The 22771-nt window shown below is 54.0% G+C and overlaps 1 protein-coding gene across 2 annotated transcripts in view; it reads right to left on the bottom strand.

The window, feature by feature from the left end:
- arid5b (AT-rich interaction domain 5B) overlaps window positions 1-22771 on the bottom strand; it is a 32902-nt gene extending 10131 nt beyond the window's left edge. The window contains exons 1-5 of one of the 2 annotated variants that reach the window (XM_086121564.1): window positions 22527-22771; window positions 22157-22248; window positions 21602-21859; window positions 12485-12719; window positions 1528-1758 (exon numbers count right to left, since the gene is read on the bottom strand). In XM_086121564.1, coding sequence (XP_085977690.1) covers window positions 1528-1758; window positions 12485-12719; window positions 21602-21859; window positions 22157-22177 — 745 coding nt within the window. In that variant the 5' untranslated portion in view covers window positions 22178-22248; window positions 22527-22771. Of the gene's footprint in view, window positions 1-1527; window positions 1759-12484; window positions 12720-21269; window positions 21513-21601; window positions 21860-22156; window positions 22249-22526 lie in introns of those variants that run through there. The other variant, XM_086121565.1, reaches the window with a different exon arrangement.

Below are 22771 nucleotides of genomic sequence, written 5' to 3'. Positions count from 1 at the left end.
CATAAGAGGGGAAGCGGGGGTCAGCACAACTCCGGCCATTCGATTCAAGGAGCTGGGACAATGGGGGGGGGGGGGAGCTCATAATACCCCCCAAGAGTCACGCGCAAGCGCAAGTCCGCGCAGCAGGTGCGTGCGCGCTTGCAATGCTTTCCATTTGTACCCGCCTGAGCGCAGAGTCCCCTTTGCAAAAGTGAGTGAGCCAGTCCAAAAACCTGGTCGCCGTTTCAGGGATCGAAGCTCGCTTTGACTTTTTCTGTTGCGGCAGCGTGGCCTTTGGCCACGACGCTTTCCCTCCGCACCTCCGCCGACAGTCGGGCTGTCGCTCGGGCCCGCGCGGGAGGGAGGAGCAAACGCGATTCCAAAGCCGCTCCGGCCTATCGCAAGACGCAACAAAGTCAATTGTTGTGATTGGGCAAAGCCAAAAGAGGTTGCCGCCGCTACTTCTTCATGTCGTCCTACAATGAGAGCATTCGGCGATGGGCAGTACGACTTTTTTTGGGCCTCACGGTCTGATTTTGGGACTCGGTCGAGCGCCGAGGAGAGCGTTCCACCGTAACGGTACGGCAGGATCGGGCGCTCCTAATTGGCCTCGACAAATGGGACGAAATCACGGCGTCTAAATATAAATGGAGAGTGAGCCGCGGCGCGCCCCAACCGCCTCCTACCGCGCCGCCGTGATGAATCCATGACCGGGCTGGCCGGGAATAGACTCAATCACAGCATTTTTCTCTCCCCTGTTGCTTTTTTTTTCTTTTTGCTTTCATCCGGCCGCCCAGCTGACGCGCACAAGCCTCGTTCCGTCGCCTCGCGGCAGAAAAGAGGAAAGTTGATGATGTCACAGCTGGGCGCCATTACTCCAGCGCCGCCATTTATCCGAATCAAAGCGGACGCGCAGCCAGGAAATGGCGGCTTGCCCCTGTGTAAAGCTCATATAAGAAGAAGCCAGATGCCCTCGAAGGGGGGGGGGCATGGCAGCGTGAGGGAAATGGCGCCGCTCATCAAGCACAAACAGGTGAGTGGAGAGAAAGCTATGATTGGGGCTTGCTCATCAAGCTCCAAACGCGGCTGACCAAAACAAACCTTTGGCGAGGCCACGCCCACGCCACGCCCACGCCACGCCCACGCCACGGCGGCACGGAGCCAAAGGCAATTGCAAAGGTCTTTTCCAATAGCCCGCCCGCAAAGCGGCTTTCCCTTTGCGCCTCTTACACAGCAGTCACTTAAGCTGACGTCCTGCTGCGCTGCAGCCCGACATCACTCGCTCACGTCACTCCTGTTGCGAGCACACAAAACGGGGTCGCATCCTCAATTTTGGAACAATTAAAGCCAAAGTTGTTTTTATGCGCCCAAATTCTCACTTTTCAGATGATTCCGGCGGCTTTTTTTTTTTCTGGCCTTTCCAATCCAACGGGATCCTGGAAAAGGCTATTCCCACTTCCCGCTTTGTTTTTCGTTTCCCGAGAAGTCTCGGCGAAAGGCAAAGAACGGTCGGGAACGTTTGTCGGCGACGCTCGGGCCGCAACTCACCAAAGTGGTCGCAGATGCTCTCGTTGCGCAGCAGCGCGGGATGCTCGAAGGTGTCGCGGCAGTAGAGGATGCGCGCGTCGGCGCCCGGCGCCGCGATGCCGCCCAGCGCCAGCACCGTGCGGTCCAGCAGCAGCGAGCCGGGCTGCTCCCGCAGCCGCAGCAGCACCGAGCGGTAGCGGCAGTACCGCGGGTAGCTGAGGACCAGCACCTTCCCGCCGTCCTCTTCCTGACCTGCGCGGACCCACAAAATTCAACGCCGGCAAGATTAGCGTCATCCTTTGCCCAAAATAATCGGCATCAAATGAAAAATACCCAATAGTCACTCCGCTCCAACTGACGAGCGGTTTCGAGGTCCGCCGGAGTCACGGGTCGATGGTACGCGAGCGTGCCGACGCGACGGCCATGTCGGCGGGGGCGACCCATCCGGGAAAGGTCACGGAAAGCGCGCCCGTTAGCTTAGCGCCCGTTCTTTCTCGGCCCCCGAGCACACTTTGGCTCCGGCGTCCGGTCGGCTTTTTTTGCCTTTCGTAATGGCATCCGAGAAAAGGAAGCGCGCTAACCTCGTGGCCATGAGATCGACCGGCAGGACGGCATTAAAACCGCACGAGCGGCTGCCGAGGTAAGTCGGTAAGCAAGTGTCAAGCCTTCTTTTTTTTTTTTTTTTTAAACATTCATTTACAATAACTGAAAGTGAGAAAAAGAGTTACGCAATAATCCTTTTGTACCGTCTCATATGCAACATAGCATATGCAAGCAATGTTTGATATTTCGTGCAGCTCGAGTGGAAAGCCTGATGTCATTCTTGGTCCTTGAGGTATTTCGACAAAAGCCAGAAAGACATCTGCAAAGTTTTGAAAATTATCGAGGGCTGAATTTTAGGGAGGGGAGGGGGTACACCAACAAATCCCCCCCCCCCCCCCCCCCGTCTTAATGATTTATACACGTCCATTCAAATGCACAGAAAAAGCCATCCGGTACGAAGAAAAAGGATTCATTTTGAAACGCGTCATTGACATTTGAGCCAAATTTACACGACACGATTCAAGAAATTGTGATTTACTACAATGAGGGCTGGGGAAAAAAAAGTCACACGCGTGTCAGCTGAAGGCAAGAGCACAATGAAGAGTGCTGATTGACAGGCTTCATTAACGAGGGCGCCGCCATTTTGGATGAGTTAAAGAGCGCCCAACATCTCACCGGATTCAAAATGACCAGAGTTAACACACTTTGACCAACACAGGATATATATATATATATATATATATATATTTACACAGTATACGTACACACACACACACACGCACGCACATAATGAATTAGATGCTCAGCTGTATGCGCATCACCCCTGCAAACGCGCATATCATTCTGACTCCTGCAGAACAGTCACAAAATTTCTTATTTATAATTGTTGAAAATAATTGAAACAGGCTCGGTGTTGACGTTTCTTCAAGGTGTGTATCAAATTATGCGCAAATCGCCATGCATTCGTCTGGCGGTTTAAAGGCTTGATCTGCTCATAAGTTGCCAGCGTGCAAAAGCGTCAAGGCGGGCAGTTGGGAAGACAAATAGGAATAATTCGCTTTCATCGTGTGTGTGCGTGTATAAATAATATCCGTTTGTTTTTTCTTTTTAAATGTGAACCGTTTTGTTAAGAGCTTTGTTTTCCAGCTGCGACTGTTGTGAAAGCGCCATATAAATCAGGATGCGTTGTATTGTAAAACACGGCGGCCTCCCGAGAGGGAGTCGAGCAGATCCGTTCATCCGTTTGGGTCCTATTCCGCAAACGCCAGCGACATTCTCGCAAAAAAACAACAACGTTCCGCTTGAACCGTTCCGATTTGCGAGCAACGTCACGCCCGCCGTCTCCAACCGCCAATGCAAATGACGTAGCGCCGCGAGAAAGCGTGAAGGGGGTACGATGGCCGAGCCGCACTGCGCCGACACCCCGCCCGCGTGAAATATCGCGACGGTTTCCACGAGCAGGTAGACATTTTTTTCCTCCCCCAAAATGTCACGGCTTCGATTGTCTCTCTCTCTCTCTGGCCCGCGTTGCACTTGATTATATTCAATTTGCACAGAGCGCCGCGGGGCTTTAATGAGCGCACAAAGGCATTTGCCCAGGTCCGCGCATTTGTGCGCACTTTGGAAATTTCCCCCCTTTGTCCTTGCGACGCGACATTTCCCGATTAAAGGCCGGGGCGTGCGTTTGTCTCGGCGTCCTAATTGGGCGCGGGGGGGCCTCATAAACGGCGGCGCTGTTGGGATCCCGGCAGCTCCGTAGCGCACTCGAGCGCCAAACGTCGTCACGCAACCGCATGGCGGGACGTTCCGGAGCTTTGACGCCTCGTAAAGGGAACGCGCCACGGGAAACGGCCTTTTTCATCGCTCCGATGCCAAACGGCGGCCCCGCCCGCCGCCCGTCCGTCCGTCGAGTTTGAAAAGAAACGGCCGCGACTATCTTGCGTGGGGCGACGCGAGCCGGTGGAATTTGCCCGCCGGACCGCGCCGTCTGAAGCGCGGACATGTTGGAGCCGCAAGGTAAGCGGAGCTGCGGCGAGATGAGCGAGAGGTGCGCCCGCGGTCTGCGCGTGACAAATGGACTATTGTGAAACTTAAAATCAGCTCACGTCACAATTTATCGCAGTTCCTATTTTTGCGGAAATCTCCATTGGCTGTTTTTTGTGCCGTTGTGTTTGATGTAAAGCGTTGGAAATGGCTTGCTCTCGCAAACGATGCACGTTCATGATTGAATGTGAAGGCCTTTTTCTTTTCCCCCCCCTCATGAGAAGCGACGACCTTGGGGGCCCGGCGCCAGCTCTGACGAGTTTGGCCCCAAACGATCCATCCGCGGGCACAATGTTGGGGACCCGCCGGCTTCCCTCCCTCCACATTTTCCAGCCTCGGAATCCTTCCCAACAATGGAAACGGCAAAAACGTCGCACGAATACCTCGACGCGCCGTGTGGCGCTTTCTGCGGCAAGTTTGGGCAATAAAAGCTCCCTTTGGCGAGCTTCGGAATCATTTGGAGACTTCGGTGTACGCGCGGAGGATCCCGGCGCCATTCACGAGAGAAATTGCGCCTTCTACTTCGGGCTCTTTGGGCGACGCACACGCACGTCCGTATCGTTGTTTATCGACGGCCCGCTCTGCGCGACGGGTGCCGCTTCGTTTACAGCGGCGCGGCGCTCCCAATTAGCGGAACGTTCCGGTACATTTTGTCTCGTGGCAGATTGGACCAGCGTTGACTCATGCAAATTTCATGAATCCATGTCACTGTTTATGTAACGACGCCTTTGCGGGAGCAGTTGCCGTTAACGGCCCCCGGGCCTCCCTCTTTCCACTTGCGTGTGCCGTCGCCGACAGATGCCGTGCCCCCCCCCCCCCGCGGTCGCCTTTCAAGAACAGCAAAGCCAAAAGCCAGAAATCATGTCGCGTACGTGCGAGCGCCAGGATGACGCGGGTGTTACATCGGATGGGAGGAGGCCTGACGCAAAGCGATCGGGCCGCTCTGACCGATGTGCCGAGACGGGCCGCGGGGACGACGGCGGAATAGCAAACCACAAGTTTTCTTTTCTTGCTTTTTTTTGGAAAAACATGTTGGCGCAGGAACACCCCAGGAATTCCCAGGAAAATGCCACAGAAAGATTTTTTTCAAACCTAAAATAAATAAATAAATACGAGTGGGAAAACACACACACACACACACGTCAATGAAGAGAACAGTTTAAGTCTACAAAAGTCTGCCTCGTTCATCCACTTTTTGGGGTTCCGATCGTCGGAAAAGCGTCCGTGGTGGGTCACGTGACCCGAGAGCATTTGTGGTGTACCAAAGAAGCAAAGCTACCAACTTGCGAGAAGAACCAACTTGTGACCACTGGAAGAAGATTTGGAAGACGGCGTGAATGCAAATGGCAGCAGCCCGTCACATTTGTTGCTTTCACTCATTCTATTGCTGGCACTTTGGCTTTACGCTGCGCGTTTCAAGCCACATTCTTCTCGTCCAATTCAAATGTGCATCTTTGAGAGAGGGAGAGAGGGGGGGGGGGGTGTAAAATGGGATGTCCGCGTTTCAATTGCACGCAGACTCGCGATCAGATTCCAGCTTCCCATTGAACTGCTTTCACATCAAGTTTCCTTGAGAAGTGAAAAGCTTGCCAACGCTGCATGTTTCTTCAATCCCGAAATAGAAATATCCTCGACTAAAATAACCATTTCCAATTGAAAGACGGGACCTTTTTTTTTTTTTGGAATCATCATTCAAACAAATGGTAAATCTCTCGGGTAGACGTGGGGCCTCACTCATAAAATGACTGCGGGTCAAAATATTTTCATCTTGAATATCTCAAATATATGCAATGCTAATAATATCATGCGCTACTAAACTAAACTAAACTAACTCAATGTTTTTTTTCCAATTGGGCGGCGAACAACCGGTTAGCACGTCCGGCTGACGGTGCGGCGGTCGTGGGTTCGAATCCGGAGCCGCACAGATGCAGCTTAAGCATCTGCAAAATTTCTGTTCGGGCGCCTTGAGCCGGGTCGCCGCCGTTATGCCGACGTGAATAAATCAAGAAGGCGGCGTCTCGCTCTCGTTTGTCGTTTTTCCATAGATGGCCGCGCTTCCATGAAATGGTGCATTTCTCTCCCGACAACACACCGACATCGGTGGCTAATGACTTTCGGGAGCTTTGGATGATGAGGAATAATTGGAGGGCGCGCGCTGCGTGCTTGGAAGAGGCGCGGAAACGTTTGCCGCGTCTTTCCACGTGTGCGTATATCGGGCCATTTCCACGCGCTATTACGGGCTGGTTTGGTTGTCTTGATGTCACGGCAGCGCGCGCAGCCGCCGATTACAGAAGCAAACGCGGCTCACGTGCGCTCCGCTCTTCCGCTATTTGGTGATCAAGTGAGAGAACAAACATGCTCATGTTGAGCGTTCCGTCAAAAGGAAACTGGCGTTAGCGTCAAACGGCATTTGGGCATGAGCAACGACAGCTCGTCTCAGCTACCCGAGCGAGTTGACCGACACCCCGCGGGAGTTACTGCCAAATTTAGTAGCTACTAGAAGCCATACGTCCAACGCCCGGCGCGTTTTGGACATGGGGCTGTCGTTTTGCGGCATGCGTTCCGGGACGCAAACGCACGGGCGAGCCAGCAAAGCGGCGGGCGGCCGTGTTCGCAAATGAAGAGCGCCGCGGTGGAGGGAGAGCGCGCGGCTCTTCTCCTACCTGCCGACGGCCCCCCTTTTGCATTCCACACCCGGCTTTTTGTTTGTACAACTCGCTTTTCTGATTACATGACATCATTGCGTGTACTACACGCCGCGAGCATTCTCGACTCCCTTGAAAAATGTCCGCTTTCTGGAGGCGTGCGGGTAAACAAAGACGCGGACCGCCGCGCGCGGTCAGAGCGTCGAGGTTTACCGACGCCGGCTATTGACGATTCCAAAGGCGAGGCCTTTGTCTCAGGACGCGCAACGACACGGCGGCGTCTACGGTACGCCACGTCAACACGCCGAGCGCTTTCGCGTCCGAACCGTGCGGCCAATTGACCATTTTTGCGGCCGGGGCACCCGGGGTGCGGGCGCTTGCTTATATTGAAGGCGACGTGTCCAAATGCGCTCGTCCCGACGGCAATGGCGTGCGTCCGACAAGAGCCCTCCATGCACGCGGGCTCCCGTTCGTAATTACGACAAAGCGCAAAAGCGCTCTCCTTTGTTTTGGCGCGGGCGGGAGGAGGAGGAGTAGAAAAAAAAAAAAGGGAAACATTTCGAGAATTTTTTTTTTTTCGCAACCGCAGTTTACACGGCAAAGGAGCGGCGATTCAGCTCGACTCGGTCGGCCGTGTAAAACGCCGGCATGAAACGCGACATGTCGGCCGGGGAGAGAAGAAGAGAGGCGCTTTTCCTCCAGTTGATTTATGCCATTCCATTACATGAAACATCCCCCCCCCCCCCCCCCCCGAGCGGGCCGGGCTCCCTCTCAACCGGCGCTGGCGGCGGCTCTAATGCGCCTGGCGCCGGGCCAGCCCAATGCCGCCTCGCCTTATTGATTGCCAGATTGAAAAGTTTGCATTTAATAGGCCCTGTAATACATGGAGGAGTTATTCAGCAGGGCTTTGCTTGTCAGAAACTAAAAAAAAGAAAAAACAAAACCACACTCCGGTGCTAGTTTTCTTTTCTGGGGTTGTTTGACAGGAGGAAAAAGGAAAACCCGTGTACGGCTAAGTCAGCCTAACGGAAGTTGCTTTTGACAAGCTCGGGAGGGACGAAAACGTGCCTTTGGAGTCGCTTTGCGTGGACCTTTTCTGGTCTTCTTTTGTTTTTTGTCCCCCCCGCCACGACGACTGCCGAGTTTGAATCCTCTTCTAGCACGGCCACTTGTACCGACCGGAGTAAAAAGGAGCCGTGAGCTAGCACAAGGAGCAAAGCGAATGACTGACCGCGACGTACGCTACGGACAAAAACACGCAATTGCCGCTCCGATTTTCAGATGAACCTAAAACGCGGTGGAAGAAACTGTGGACTTTTCCTCCACGTTCAAATTTTTTTTCTTCATCTTCCAGTACTTTTTTTCAGCGCTCGGCTCTTCTCCAAAAACACGCTTGCATATCTGCGGGATTCTGCAGAATAAAAAGTCACAGCGCATTGCTCGCAGACACATTTACAAAATGTTTGGTTTTTTTTGCTCAAAAACGAGAGGCGTCCCACAAAGCAGACGGACTCGGCAAACTCCCGAAAGATGCGGCGTTATTCACCGTTCGATCCGCGTCCCCGTTAGCCGGCAAAATCGGAATGCGAAATGTCGCGCGCGCCAAAAGCCGCGGTCACCCGTTGAAATATTCATGGGGCCTTTCTATATGGAAGGAGGATCGTTTTAAGAGAGTTGAAAAGATTTGCCTGCGCATGTGAGTCAGAGCCCCCCCCCGCCCCCCAAAAAAAACACCGCGTTCGAAAGAACAACACGTGTCATGAATGCGTCGTGGATTTACGCAGGCAGCAGATAAGTGTACGGCGGAGGCGGCTTTCCGGCTGCGTGTCTATTTGAGGAGGCTTGTCAGAGGTGGCGTCAGTAGCATCTCTTTTTCTCTTCTCTCCATCCGCGCGCGATTCCAGACCCGACTAATGGAGAGACGAGAGATGCGCAACCGCCGCTTGAGGCCCGGCCTCGCTTAATGGGCGGACGGACGGACGGACGGACGGAGCTTTTCCTTTCCCGGGAGGCCACCCGCGCTCATTGTTTAAACGCCACCCCCCCCCGGCCCTCCCCCCCTTCCCTCCTCCTCTTCCGTGGAAAAAAAGCACATGACGGCACATTCCAGAAATCAAAATAAATTATTAACTGACATCGCAGTGCACCGACGCTGAATTTGATTAGGATGCGAGGAAACATCTCTTTCGCTCCGTCGTCCCTGCGCCCCCCCCCCCCCCCACCCGCCCACCCTTTTTCCTCGATTCTAATTCAAAGCATGCTCGTACATCTAATAGATTTTTCCACCCCGGCACACAATTTACTGCTTACGGATTTAGAATTCGCTGGCTTCCGGCCAGCAGTCAGAAGGGAATTAATGATATGAGAGGGGGGGCGGGGGGGGGGGACTGCTCGTAATGAAGATTAGAATGAAGATGCTGCCATGCGATAATGGCAGCGATATCAAAGACGACAAGGTGTATGATCAAGAAAGATTTGGGGATAGCAGCAGTCGCATCCACGTACGCTGCTGAAAAAGGTCCGGAGGAAAAAAAGCTCGGGCTTGCTCGCATATGAATTCAAGCAAAATGATCCGGCAAATCAGAACGCTTGTTTGAAAGTCATAAATATAGCCGGCCTCGCTCACGCGTGGCGAACCACCCGTCATCTCCACAAAGCTTCAAAGCCATCGCAACGCGCGCGCACTTGTGGAAACACATTTGAAGCCGCGGAAAAAGTCCGAGCGCAAAAGGCATTGGCAACATTGGACGTTTTGTAGCCTCTGCGCACGCGCGCGCGCCGACCAAAAAGCCAGGGGTGGGCGGCGGCACTCCGGCGCGTTCATCGATTGTGCCGCTGGCAAAATTTGCTCCATTTGAGACGATGCCGTCCGCTCCGTTCCAATGTAGGCGTGTTATTTGGCCAAATGAATGACCAAATTGTTCATCGCATCAATAAAAAATGAAAAAAAAAAAGACTCCCTCTCTTTGAGCATGGCACGCTAAAGGTTATCTTATCTTATCTTAATCACTCACCAAACATGGCGGAGTTTCTTGAGGGCAAATTCTGCGCAACACCAGCTCGGATGGAAAAATGATTTGGTCAACGGCCGAGCAAAGTGCAATCGCTCTTCTTACGAGCACTTCAACACTTGGAGGGGGGAGGGATGTTTGGAATTGGGAAAAAAAAAACAACAACAGCAAGAGGCACCGTTTGAGCACGGAGCTCATTAAGCGTGGCCGTAACCTTGGCCGACGCAGTTTGCCCATCGCTTTCAAAGCCAAATTGGCCTCCCGTTTCTATTTTGGGGAGCCGCGCGTGCATTTTGTGACGCCCGCAGCGAATCAAAGGCGCCGCTCCGTGTCTTCGTGATGACAAAGCTGAATTTAAAAAAAAATTAGAAATCAACAAACAAACGGAGCGAGCGAGATGGAGTCACAGTGCGTGCTGGAAATAATGCAGCAATCTGCTATGATGTCATGCCCGCAGCAGATGGGGGAGACGCCCGCGGCAAGAAAAATGCTAATACGAATCTGCAAATGGCGGCTCGGGTTGTTTTCCCCACTCGCTCTCTCTCTCTCTCTTTTTCACATCATCAATGGCGTTGAAAAGACAATGGCTTTTTTTGTCAATGTCATTTTGGCATATGAATCGACTCTGTTTGAAATGAAGGGAAAAAAAAAACCTCTTTCACGGGTACCATCATCAGATGAAGATACCGCTCCTGCATCCGGGCCATCTTTTCATCCTGCGTCCAATGCGTAGGTCAGCCATTTTTAAGCGGTATGAGCTCGGCGCACGTCCTCGGGCGCGATTCACCCGAAATGACACCGCGAGTCCCCGCGCACAATAGTGGCGCGGCGCTCCGTTAACGTCACGCGGCAAAAGGATCAACTGTGCGTGGCGGGCGGGCGCACGTATGCCGATGGAGCGCCGCCGTCCTTGAATAAGAAGAGCTCGACGTCGTCGGGAGAGGCGCCGGTCGAAATTCCAAAGCGTCGCGACAAAGTCAAGAGTGCGGCCAATACCAGTTCATGGAAAACCGCCGAGAATCGACGTTGTAAACGCGGGCCGGCAGAGGAAGCCTCGCCTCCCCCGTCAAGCCGTCTGTGGGCCGATCCTTTGTGTTGACACGGGTAAAACATGGAGTGCACAAAGTGAAGGCTAGAGCATGTTTGGAGTTGACTGTACAGCGTGCGTCTTCACGCCCACATGTCGACACAATTTCCTGTTTGCTTGTGTTAGCCTGCCCGCGATGGTGCAACACTCAAGGCGAAACCGGGCCCCGGGACAGAGATGACCTCATATCTTCGAACCAAGATAGCAACAACAACAAACAAAAAAAATGGGTTGCTCTGTGGGTCACAGCTATTTGGGGAGTTTTTTTGTTTTTTTTTTTGCTATTGCGCACCTCGCCCGACCCGCTGTCTCAGCAGGTACAACTTCGCTGACGTTCCACCTCGTACGCTATACGAGCAGAAAGCAATTTCGGCAGCCGGCAATAAAAAGGAAAAAAAACAAGAGCGGGGGAGAGAGAGAGAGAGAGCGAGAGAGTGAATCGGGCCGGTTCTCTGGGGAGGGATAAAGGGGCAGAATGTAAAGTTGGCCGGTAAGCCGTCCCCGCTGGATTGGACTGTAAAAAGAAACCTTCCGACGACACCAAAAACACGTTGCGTGACTTGATTCAACGAAGGGCATCGGACATGATGTCAGCGCTGCAGCGTTTGGATGAGTGGACGTTTCAAACGTCTTATTCAAGCAGCCCGAATCAAATCCGCTCGGGAAACGACGCCGCGCTGTTGGATACACAAAGGCGCGGTGGCGCTTTTATTTTTTCATGGCCCGTTGATGTATCGTGACGCCGCCTCTTAGCGCGGTCGCCCTTGCAAAACAGATTGGAAATCAAAGGCGGTTCTTTCACCTGACGAAATGTCCACCTCCAAAAAGAAAGATCGCGGCACCTTCACTTACAAATGACAAGCCGTCCCTCTTTTTTTTTTTTTTGCAAGCCCAAACCTAAGGCGACTAAAGTGCATCTGAAATACAGCGCGGCCATTTGCACATCACGCCGCCAATTTGAAATGGGAGAGCCGGCTCGTGAACTCTGCGCGTTCAAAGCTGCAACGCGGGGAATCACGTCGCCGATCAATTCTGCGCTATCGCAGGTCGCAAAGTCGGCGGCATTGGTTTCTGCTCCGAGCGAGAGAGGAGACGGAGGAGGCCTTTTGCCGACGACGCCTAACGCACGTGTTCGTCGAACCGCGCGGGTTTCTTTTTCTTGTACGCCGCGTTGCTACATGACTACGGAACAAGGCCGCTTAAGTCCCAGTTGGCGGCTTGCCGGGAAAAGTGAGGCCACGCCGTCGGGGCGAGAAAAGAAAACGCAGTCCCCCCCCCCCCCCCCCCCCCCCTCCCAACGACAAGGGCAGGCACGATCGCTGCCGGATCGAGAACGCGCCCGTTCCTCACGCGCAGAATGACAAACAGCGAATGCATCATTAGCCTACTTTAGCATCACTTAGCCCAGAGAACTGATTGGAGTCCAATTATACAGGAAGAGGCAAATAACGCTTCTCGCTACTCGCTAGCATGAGCGGGCAGTTTGCCACATAGCCTTCCTAAACCACAACCCCCCCCCCCCCCCCCCTCCACTCGTGCACAGAGAGCGGTCATCGGACATGTGGCTTAAAGCAGGGAGATGCTACCAAATAAGAGAGGAAGGCGCGGTAAACCCGAGACAGCGGGCCCGGTGAGATGCGGCCACTCACCGAGGTTGGCCCGCTCCCGCTGGACGTCCTTGAAGTTGAGCCCGCTGGTGAGCGCGCTCCGGCGGTAGCGATGGAGGGCCTCGCGGCGCCCGTCGGTAGCCGGCTCGCGTAGCGCCGAGGCCTTGAGGGGCTCCGCCTTCAGACCGTGGGCCCATCCCGAGAAGTCCGGCAGCGTCCACTCGACCAGGTCCTGGAGGCGCACGATCACCTTTTCGGACACGGCGATCACCTCGTGCTGGGGGGGCCACAAAAACAACGTTTGAAAAACAAGTCGGCCATTTCGGGAAGGCAAATGGCGCAATGGCGCGCGAGACGAGCGAGCGCAATCTCGGCCTTACGTTCTCGCAGTGATTTCCAACCTTAACTGAGCCAAGGCGCGCATGCTCACCGCAAAAGGCAATCGTCTCATTCCACCTAACGCAGATTTGCCAATCACGTCAAATGTCGAGGAAATCGTCTCAATGGACTCGCCAATCAGTTGAACGCGAAGGTCAAACGAGGAGCACTTAGGCATCCTTTGTTCAGAGTACGTGACGCATTCCGCCATCTATGGCGCCATTGGCCTGGTTGCTTTCACAATGAACGTACATTTCATGCCGCCGTCTTCAAATAACGTTCAACGTCTTTTCGGGAGTAAAACCTCGGCTTTGTTGATTTTTGGGCTTCTGCTTGGAGAGCTCGGATTCTTTTGAGGCGGCGCTTGGTTTTGAGAGCCGCCGCTAAGGAGAACATCAAAATGCGGAGGTGGGCCCGGTGGGCTCCGCCGCATACGCGACGTGGGGACTCAAATGTGTTTGGCTTTATTTCATTACGCAAAGAAGCGCGGGTTCGTTTGAAGGCCTAATAATGGCGGGCACGCTCGGGACTGACAAAAGAGCGCAGCGGAAGACGGCTATTACCCCAAGTCTGGAAGACAGATGTGCTGGGAGGGGGGGGGGGGCAGAGAAATGCAGCACGCATCGCAGCGCAGCCCGATTCCTCCATTCGGGCTGCGAGGCAAAAGCAATAACAAATAAATACATGTGTCGGGGGGAGGGGGGGGGGTGTACCCATGTATGTGCAAGCTGCATTTTAATGTGCCTCAATTGACTTTTGTGGCGACGGCAGCAAATTTCTTTTTTTTTTTTTCCTTCTTGAGCCAACAAATCTCTCAATCTCTCAACGCAAGTATTGCCCTTTTGTCATACCACGGATAGCGCGATAAAAGCGTACCGATCGTATGGTTTTACGTATAAAACACTGATCTGGTACTGGTGAGAGAGAGACCAGAGGTCACCGCAGCTCCATAAAGCGCGGCTTAATTGACCCATTTATGGCCACTGAGAAGCCGGCGCCCAAAACATTTTGGCGTTGCGACGTTTAGCGCTTCCTTAGACAAAGTGAAAAGAGCCGGAGGCGCGCTAGGAAGTGGGCCGGTCGACACGTGCTTTCCGTAAGTAGGCGGACTTTCATTGGCTACATGTAGCTCGGTGGCGGTTGGCTCCATTGGCATGTCGATAGGTTAGGGAGGTGGTTCGGGTCGGTCCAGGGCTTGGATCTATCTCTTGGTAGAGACAATAGCTAGCTCGCTAAGTAGGTTCCTAGTTCAAGTCGTTTGCTCAATAGGTCTGGAAGAAACATCTCACTTCCCCAAAATCCACATTTTCTGGCTATCCTTTGCTGGGTCAGGTCTTACAGGGATCCCGTATTTCAGTGGCTCGAGGTAGTTTGACGTTGAGTTCGGAGCCCCGAAACCTTTTCGCTTTCTGACATCCTCCCTCATATTTCCGTCAAAGCAAAAAGAGCCCGCTGTCAAAACAAACTCGGCGGCGCTCTCCCCGAGCGCTCCGTCCAAACAATTCCCCGTATTCAGTTCTCACATTAAGCCGCGCGGCGCGGCCGGATCAAATCCCGGCCCGTTTTCCAGCCACTATTGCCTTATAAAGGAAAGGGGGGGGGGGGGGGGGGGGAGCGGCTGCGAGGGATGGCTTGAACCAGCTGCTGTGCCTCCATCGCTCGCCAAGTCCAAACATCAAACCGGGCTCTTTTTTTTCTTCTCCTTTCGCTGGTCTTCTCATGAGCTGTCCGGCGGTGGCGTTTGGCCGCGAGCAACGTTGCCGTGATTCCGAGTCGCAATGAGTTTGACGGCCTGGCAAATGCCTCGTCGGCTGGGCTCGTCAAACACGCTCAAGACTTCTTTCCGCTAGGAGAGTCCCATTTTCACGAGGGCCAGACCGACACGGATTTGAGTTGAGGCCGAAAATGACCCAGAAGCGATGACCGAAAGGAAATACAAATGTCCGTCGTCTTCCCGGCATCTTGAGAAATGACCGCGCCTCCCCCGGACAAAACGGCTTCCTTGTAATCTCGACACTTTGGTCTCCCACTCTTAGGACTTGATTCTCATAAAGGTGCGCTTCCTTGAGAAAATTGCGCAAGGAGCGGGCATCGCTCCACTGAATCCATCTGGAAAAGCAGGTCGGGCCAGTCGGCCTCGCCGACCTATTTTTCGTCGGCCGGCGCGAGGTGCCGTCAGGAAGTCGGACCGGGAAACGTTTCGCAAAGCGAGAGTATTCGGCGACCAAAGGCCACCGGCGAGTCGCTTCCTCGGAGAAAACCGAGGCCATTTCGGATTTCCGCCATTTCGGATTTCCGCCATCTGGTCGTAAATCAGCGCAAAGACAAAAAGACACCCCGTTTACTGTCGCGCATAAAAACTATCAGAAGGGGATTTATTTGGAAAAGAAACGTTTGGCCGCCAAAATGGAGGACGAGGCGCGTCTTGGAAACAGAACAAGAAGATCAACAAGAACAAGAACAACAACACAACGCTCGGTGTTCCCCCCCCGAAAGAGCTTCCCCGAGTCCAAATGGACATGTGGCGAGAACGCAAAAGCTTCGCGCTCGCCGCGGGCTTCTTCGCCGGCCTCCTGAAACGTCTCCGATCTTTGGACCGCCTCGTCACATTTAGTTGACGTCGAAAAGACTTTGCATACAAATGCGACTTCGGCCGTCCGATGAACACTCGGAACAATTTTGCAAAGTGGAGATTTCAAATCGAATCCAGACGGTAGGCAACATGTGTTCCCAGAGGCAGCCTCTCACTCGGAGGCCGTCCTTTTCTCTCGTCGACGTACGCACGCGCGCGAGGTGCCGTCGCGCCGCGGAGGTTCGAGCCCGCTGAACTTTGCAGAGGTCGCTGCAGGAATTCAGCGGGCCGCGGGCCATTAGCAATTGAGTCACGGACACGGTGACGCTGACGATGAGACGGACAGACGCGGATCGAGAGAGAGTGTGTGAAACACAATCCGAGTTCATTATCTCCTCGTCCGCATGACTGCCCTTGGCTCATCTGGACCAAAACAAACTTTTCTTGGGAATTAACAAAGAAAAAAAAGGGGGGAGGTGGAGGTTCTTCTCATCGACTTCACTCCCATCAAAGGGTGAACTTTTGTCAGTCAAGCGACTTTCTTGCCAAATGCCGCTTGAATTCTCATCAAATCGGATCTTCAGACTCATCCAAGTGTCACCCAAATGCCACTGGATTCTCTTCAAGTTCAACTAGGACACTTTTTGGTGTGTCACTTGCGCCAAGGACCACTTGGTAGCCGCCTGAGCCTGCCTGGCATCTTTCCGTCCGATGTCTTTGTGACAAACCGGGGGGGGGGAATGAAACAACAATCAGAGCTTCCCAAGGACACCTTTGCCCCTCAAGATGGAATATACTCAAATGCGGTTCAATGGGCCGCCTCTTGCAGAGAGAGTCATTCCATGCCAAACGCGGTGAGGAGGTGAGCCGTGGATCCACACACACAAACGCACGTCTTGGGGGGGGCAGATAAAGATAATAAAAGGAGCAGCAAATGAATACAATCTCACATCCCTACAAGCACAGTGCGGAACATGTGCGCGGAGGGGGGGTAGGACGTTTGCCACGGCAATCAATACAAAACTCCGTGTGTGTCAGCTTCGAGAGAGGGAGGGGGAGGTCAGAAGAACGACTCCATTGAAAATGCACAGATGGAGACGACCGTACTACCATTGCTTCGCCTACTGTGGACAAAAGTAAAACAATTCATTTTAAAATAATAGTCAGCATTTAAAAAAAAAAAAAAAAAAAGCTAATTAAGCCCCAAAAATGTCAGTGACATTGATGAGCTATAATTGTTTATGGACAGTGTATGAAGGCCCAAAACTCATATTAAAAAAATATTTTAAAAAAAGACGAAATGTTCCATACGATTCTTACATGATTGTGAGTATTTATGATTCATTATTGTTGGTATTGATGTATTTTATGATCAAATCCTCCATTTTCAACGGCACTTATCCAGAGGGGTGTCGCGGGGGCTCTGGCATTGTTGAGAGGAGGGAGGCGGACTCCAAAGTGAAAGGGCACGCAGCCGCTGTGGCGGGTTTGCAAGGGAACGGAGCCACCGACGACTCCATTTTCAAATGAAGAGAAGAAGGCAACCAAAACAAACAAACAAACAATCATCAGAATCAAAGGTTCCAGAGAGGGCAGTCCATTCCATTGTTACCTTCCCCCCCCCTGCAACTTATTGACAGATGCGTCAGCTGTCTGGAGACTTTGGACCTGGACCGCTGTTGCATCAATCCTTGAGACCAGAAGGACAGCAGAAAGCAGCTTTAGAGCAGGCGCCGTCAGAAAATCCTGCTACCATTTGGCAGATGCTAGCATGTGGAGCGCTCTTGCGCAAACCATCTTCCCAATGCCAGTTGCTTTGTTTGCTTTCTTGCTTTGGGGAAGCCACGACGATGCCCGAGTCGCGGGCCAAAGCGCGAGCCCCCCCGATCCGAGCAAAATGTCAGGAAACCCAGCGTCATCTTTTTCCCAAAGAAGTGATCTTTGCCATCTGAACCCACTTTTTCAACTTGAAATGTCTCTCTCGTGCGAGGCGCAGGACGGCGCTCAGTAAAGTCCAGTCTAACGCCACCCCCCCCCCCCCAAAAAAACCCCATGTGCTTCCTGCGAGACACCATGCTGTCAAGCTGATGCCCGCGTGGGGGGTCAGCGTGCAAATCTCAGACGGCCTCGGGTTACACATTTACACGAGCCGGCGACTCGCGCCAGCGGGCTAAAAATGTCATTCCTCCCACGGCCGTGGTCACATTTTCCCCGCGCGGATAGGCCGAGAAAAAAAAAGCAGAGCATTTGTTTTTGTTCTCCTAACTCATGACGTTATTTTTGTCACGTAACTCATTTCCCAGCAACTGGAAAGTGAGCGCTCGATACTTGTATTCCAACTTCATGAGCGACTTTGTTTTGTTTTTCCCACCCGGGATTTTTCCTGAGAGATGACTTCACCCGCATCGCACATCAGACACGATTTTTCAGCGTCGTGCCCTGACGGCAACTATCGCGGCAAAGGTGCGATTGCGGACGCCCCCCCCAGACGGACGAACGGAAGGGCGGTCCGGTCGGTGACGGATCGGCAACGTGACGTCACCGCAGCCATGTGAAAAGGGCACGAATGTGTCCCCGAGATGCGGGGTGGGCAGAGAGTCAAGCTCCGCAACTCATTGCAATATTACATCTGCTTTCGACTGCTTTTCTCTGACATCCTCCTTAAAATTGCCACCCCCCCCCCCCCCGGACAATTGCAGGCCATTAACACGCCCTCGTGAAGATCAAACCCGAGTAATGTGAGCTTGCGAGGAGCTGAAAATGTAATTTCCGCCCCCCCCCCTCACCCCCCGAGCCGTGTTGACATTTTCCCACGGTGCCAAAATTCAACAGCCCCCCCCCCCTTCCCCGCTCATGTTGGTTTTTGGGATTACACGTCGCATCTGCAAACACTCGCCGCTGACTCCGATTAGCGTCACGGCGCGAAGCCGGCGCTTTGCCGAGGTCGCCAAGGTCCCCGCGCTTTTTCCAGATTGATCCTTGCGTTGTAATCCGGCCGACAGTAAAGTGGCATCCCTTCCCGTGGACGCACTTCAACGCCCCCCCACCCCCAACCCACACAGACACACAAGCACATATGCGCACGCATAAATGCTCCTGAAAGCAAGAAGGCCACGTGATGCGAGCCGCCGCATAATTCAGGCAAAGGCAGAGGAGGGAGGAAATTGCTTTTTGGCATGGCATGGCATCGTCTGTTTGTTTGCCCCGTCATCGTTTTTCCCTTAAAGAGGAGGATTGTTTTTCTCTTTTGTTGCGTTCCCGTCGAATGCACGGGCTTGACAGACTCGGGGCCCGATCAGATAGTTGACAAACACGCGCACGCGGCGAGGAATGTCGACCGGGCTGACTTGTAGTCGCGAGCCACGCGAAGCAGGCAAAAGACAGAATTGCTACTTGTGCGCGATGACGACGGCGAAGCGGGAAATGGAATTTATGCAATCCGGCGCCTCGCGCTTGCCAGAAAACGCCCTCTCCGCTTTCGTCATCCGTGTCCTTCGGGTCACATTTCCCACGATTGGCCAATTAGAATCCCTCGGCGTCGGCAGTTATCCTTTGCCCACTTCATCGAATCAAAGAAAACTATATTTCAATACAAGTTCTCTCTTCCGGGGGATGATGAAGTATACACGTTAATCAACTATTTCTAGCCTCATCCGCCAGCGCCAACGTCAAAACGGCTGTCGCCGACGAGGGCGGCGAGAGACGGCCGCGGGATTTTCCATCCGACCGACTGTAAGCGGGAGTTTGTTGTTTTTTGGGGTTCTGACGGCGGTCCGAGCACGGCAAAGATTCTTCCCGTAATTCCCCATCGGGCGGGACGAAACGGTCTCGGCCGGACCTCCGAGCTTTCCCCCGTGGCGGGCGGCGGCCATATTGCGCAAGTGTGCCCTCGAAGCGATTCCTAAACGACGGCGGCGTGCTCAAAAGGCCGATCGGACGTTTGGAGGGGAGGAATGCGAGCCGCTTCTTGGGGAGATGCTACCCGGAGTGACAAAGACGATGGCTCGCGTAAGCTGCGGCGTGGGGGGGGGGCATAAATAGCCATGTTTCTCATGAAAGGGAAATGCGATAGGCGCGCTTATTACTCAAGAGGAAAGAATGCAAGTAAACCTTGAGCGGAAGACTTCCAGTACAAACACGGCTTTCTTTGTGCAACGCGCACGCGTAAGCGAGACGAGAGGAGGAGGAGGAGCAGGAATGCGCATGCAGAGGAGCTCCATTAAAGTGCCGTTGCAATATGAGAGCCAAAACAAAAACATCAGTACAGTAGAGCGGGGGGAGGGGGCCGGCGCTTACATCAACCTTTGGAGATTTGCGCCCACGCCGCAAGAAGACGCTCCGCTTGGGCCAAACTCGTGCGGCCCGCTACAGAATTGGGGGCGAATCCAGGGTGCGAATTCTATTTTGGCAAAACGGCCGCGGCTTTCCTTCCCCTTTCGTCGGGGACGGACGAGGGCCGATCGGGATCTCGGCAGCCGGCCCGTTTCGACGCGCCGCCCGCCCCGGCCTTGCGCGGCCCGCGGGAGCCTCGCTCCGTGCCGGTCGCCTCCTCGGCCGAGCGGCAAAACGCGAGGTCCGGAAGTACGACGGGAGGGGTTTTTTCTTCAGGCTTGCGCCGCACGGCGGCCGGGCCGCTACCCGAACGCCGATGACATAAGTCTCAACTTTCGCGACTTTTCAGGCGCTGGAGGTGAAGGCGCTTTGGATCCCCTGCCCAACCTGAAACTGGCCAAATGCTCATGGGCCTCTGGGGGCTGCTTCTTTTCTGATTTCTGTCATCTTTGCTGAAAGCGGACCGATTATCTTTCGCCGAATCCAAACGTCTGCTTTGACCATGCCCGAAACCGTCACCGAGCCGCTTTCAAAGAGGTCGGCGACGACAACGTTGCGTCATCCTGCCCATTTGTTGTTGACCGCCTCACAACAACGACTGCGTGGTCGGCAGTCAATGGGAAAAACGCCGGTCTTGAACATACAAGCGCGTGGCCGGAATAATCCCGAGAAGAATCGAGTGCAAAACTATTCCAAACTTTCCACATTGCCTCGCATTCATGAACGGAATAAAAGTCGCTGCCTGTTTTTCCAGCCATGACTCAGGCCCATCTTTCCCGTCGAACGCTAGTTCGCGAACCTGCGCGCGTTCCAATATTTTCACCCCCCGCCGACTTTTTGGTGCCCGCGCACGAGCACCGACGGCACATACGGCGCGCCGCCGAGACGAGATTCTTTTCGGTCTCCGCGGCCGAGTCAGCTCGGTGCTTTATCGATTGCATTACTGGTGGCTCTCCGGCGGCGTGGGGAAGATGATGTAACCGCAGTCGTTTTCTGTTGGGAAATAGTGACGTCTCCGTCCGGTCGCGGGGTCGGGGCGAGAGCGGACTTTGACGTCCGCGGGTGGCGGCTACAACGGCTCCGTACTATTTTCCGAGTGGGCGTCTCGACGGATGCGTTTGTGAAAGTCGATGCCGATTGGTGGTGGCTTTCTGACAGCAATCCGCGTTATGCTTCCTTTTTTATTTTTATTTTTTTTTTTAAGACTGTCCCCCCCAAAGATCCCGCTCGCTATTGAAGAATCCGCAACGTGGATTTCATCTGTCAGGCGGTGAGAACGCCATATATGACGACGGACGACTGTACCGTACAAGTGTCGTCGGTATTTGACGTCGACGCTCCTACATACGACCGAAGGCACTCATTGTTACGAACGGTGCCAAATCAAAACAACAGAGCCGTTACGACGGCCCCGACGTACGCCACAAAGTTGGACGTGAAACAGACGGACAGCACCGAAGACGTCACGGGGCAGCGATCGCTTCGACGTCTCCTTGTACGGGCGCGCGCAGGTTAGTGACGGGACAACTCCGCGTTCCGACTTACGTCCAACTGTACGTCGGTCGCGAGCTCGCATCCGCGCCATCTGCAAAACCATGGAGCGCGTTCACATCTATTGTGCAATTTCCGCCCGACCAACGTCCACAGAACGGCCCGACGCGGGATGTATTCCCACGCCGAACACTCGGCAAACGCACGCGCGGGGCAATGGCGAGGAAAAACGCCAAGGCGCACACCGCCAAGGCGACTCATTAATGCACTCGATATGCCAGGGATCGGAATGGAGAAGGGGAGGAGGAAGAAGGGGAGGAGAGTGGGGGGGGGGGGGTCGGAGACAATTAAAGCCGCCGCTGATGAATAAACATTGGCCCCCTTACCTCTCCGTGGGAGACGCCGCGTCCCTGGGGAGTGTCCTCGGGTAGGAAATAAAGTTTGGAGCTGGACAAAAGTTGTCTGCTCGTCCTCTCCTCCCAGAGAAGCTGCAGCTCGGCGACGCACACGGGCTCGTCCGGCTTGCAGCGCACCAAGAAAAAGTCCCCCAGCGACAGGATCCGAGCCTCCGCGTCCCGGCTCGTGAATTTAAAGGCTTTGTAAAAAATATAGGGTCCGTGTAAGCCGCAAGACGAGCCCACCCACTGCGGAGAGAACACAAAAGCAACGAGGGGACAGCGGAATCAACGAGTGGCTCGACAAACATGTCATTCGCGCTCGCTCGCCGCCGTCGTCGTCTGTTTATTTTGCCCGCATCATGCTAAGCTATTAATAGCCCTTGAACGGACGGCGACGTTGGACGCCGATGCGAGCGACGCCGAATAGAGGAGAAATGGCCAAGTTTGGCGGCGGGCGAGTGCGGTGGACGGGGGGGGGGGGGGGGCGACCGCGCGGCGAAGGCGAAAAGCCGAAGGGCTTCGAGGCGGCGGCGGTTTTATTACCTTGAGTGAGTTCGGCTCCATCGCGACGTTCTGAATTGATTCAAGTCAACACGCTCCCCAAACTTGCTGGCTTGAATGGATCGCCGCAGGTCCTGCAAGGTGCCCACAGCGAGACACTTCAAAATAGCACCCGTTGGACTTTCGACAACCGTTTGGAACGTGTTCTTTCCACTTCGCGTGAAGCGTTTCGACCGATTTGCCATGTCTCCTTCATTTCCTGCTGTGTTGTTGCAAATTACGCTGAATTTCCAATCTTGCTAGTCACTCGTACGTCAAGCCAGACGCCATATCACGCCCAAATCGAGACGATTCGCAATGCATCCTACCAATTCGACTACGATTCTGCTTGTTATCACGAAATGTGACTCACCGCAACCCACCCGCCTCGAAAACCGGAGTTGACGTCGGTTCTGCGCTGTCTTCGCAGCGCCGACCGTGTATGTGCCTTCCAGGACTTGTGTAAAAGACACCGAGTATGAAAGCCCATTTCTCACATAATGACGCGCGCGCGCGCGCTCGGGCACGCGTACACGCGCGCGCACATAGGCTGTAGATGCCGACAAGAAACACTGTTACATGAAAGTTAATAGGCCCATCAAATGGTTCCTCAAAAGG

Source organism: Hippocampus guttulatus, chromosome 10 (genome assembly GCF_054856545.1).
Source record: "Hippocampus guttulatus isolate MCC_2025c chromosome 10, RoL_Hgut_1.0, whole genome shotgun sequence".
In the NCBI taxonomy this organism is placed as follows: Eukaryota; Metazoa; Chordata; class Actinopteri; order Syngnathiformes; family Syngnathidae; genus Hippocampus; species Hippocampus guttulatus.
Note: the sequence above shows the minus strand (reverse complement) of the source record. Positions and strands in the feature narration are given on the sequence as shown.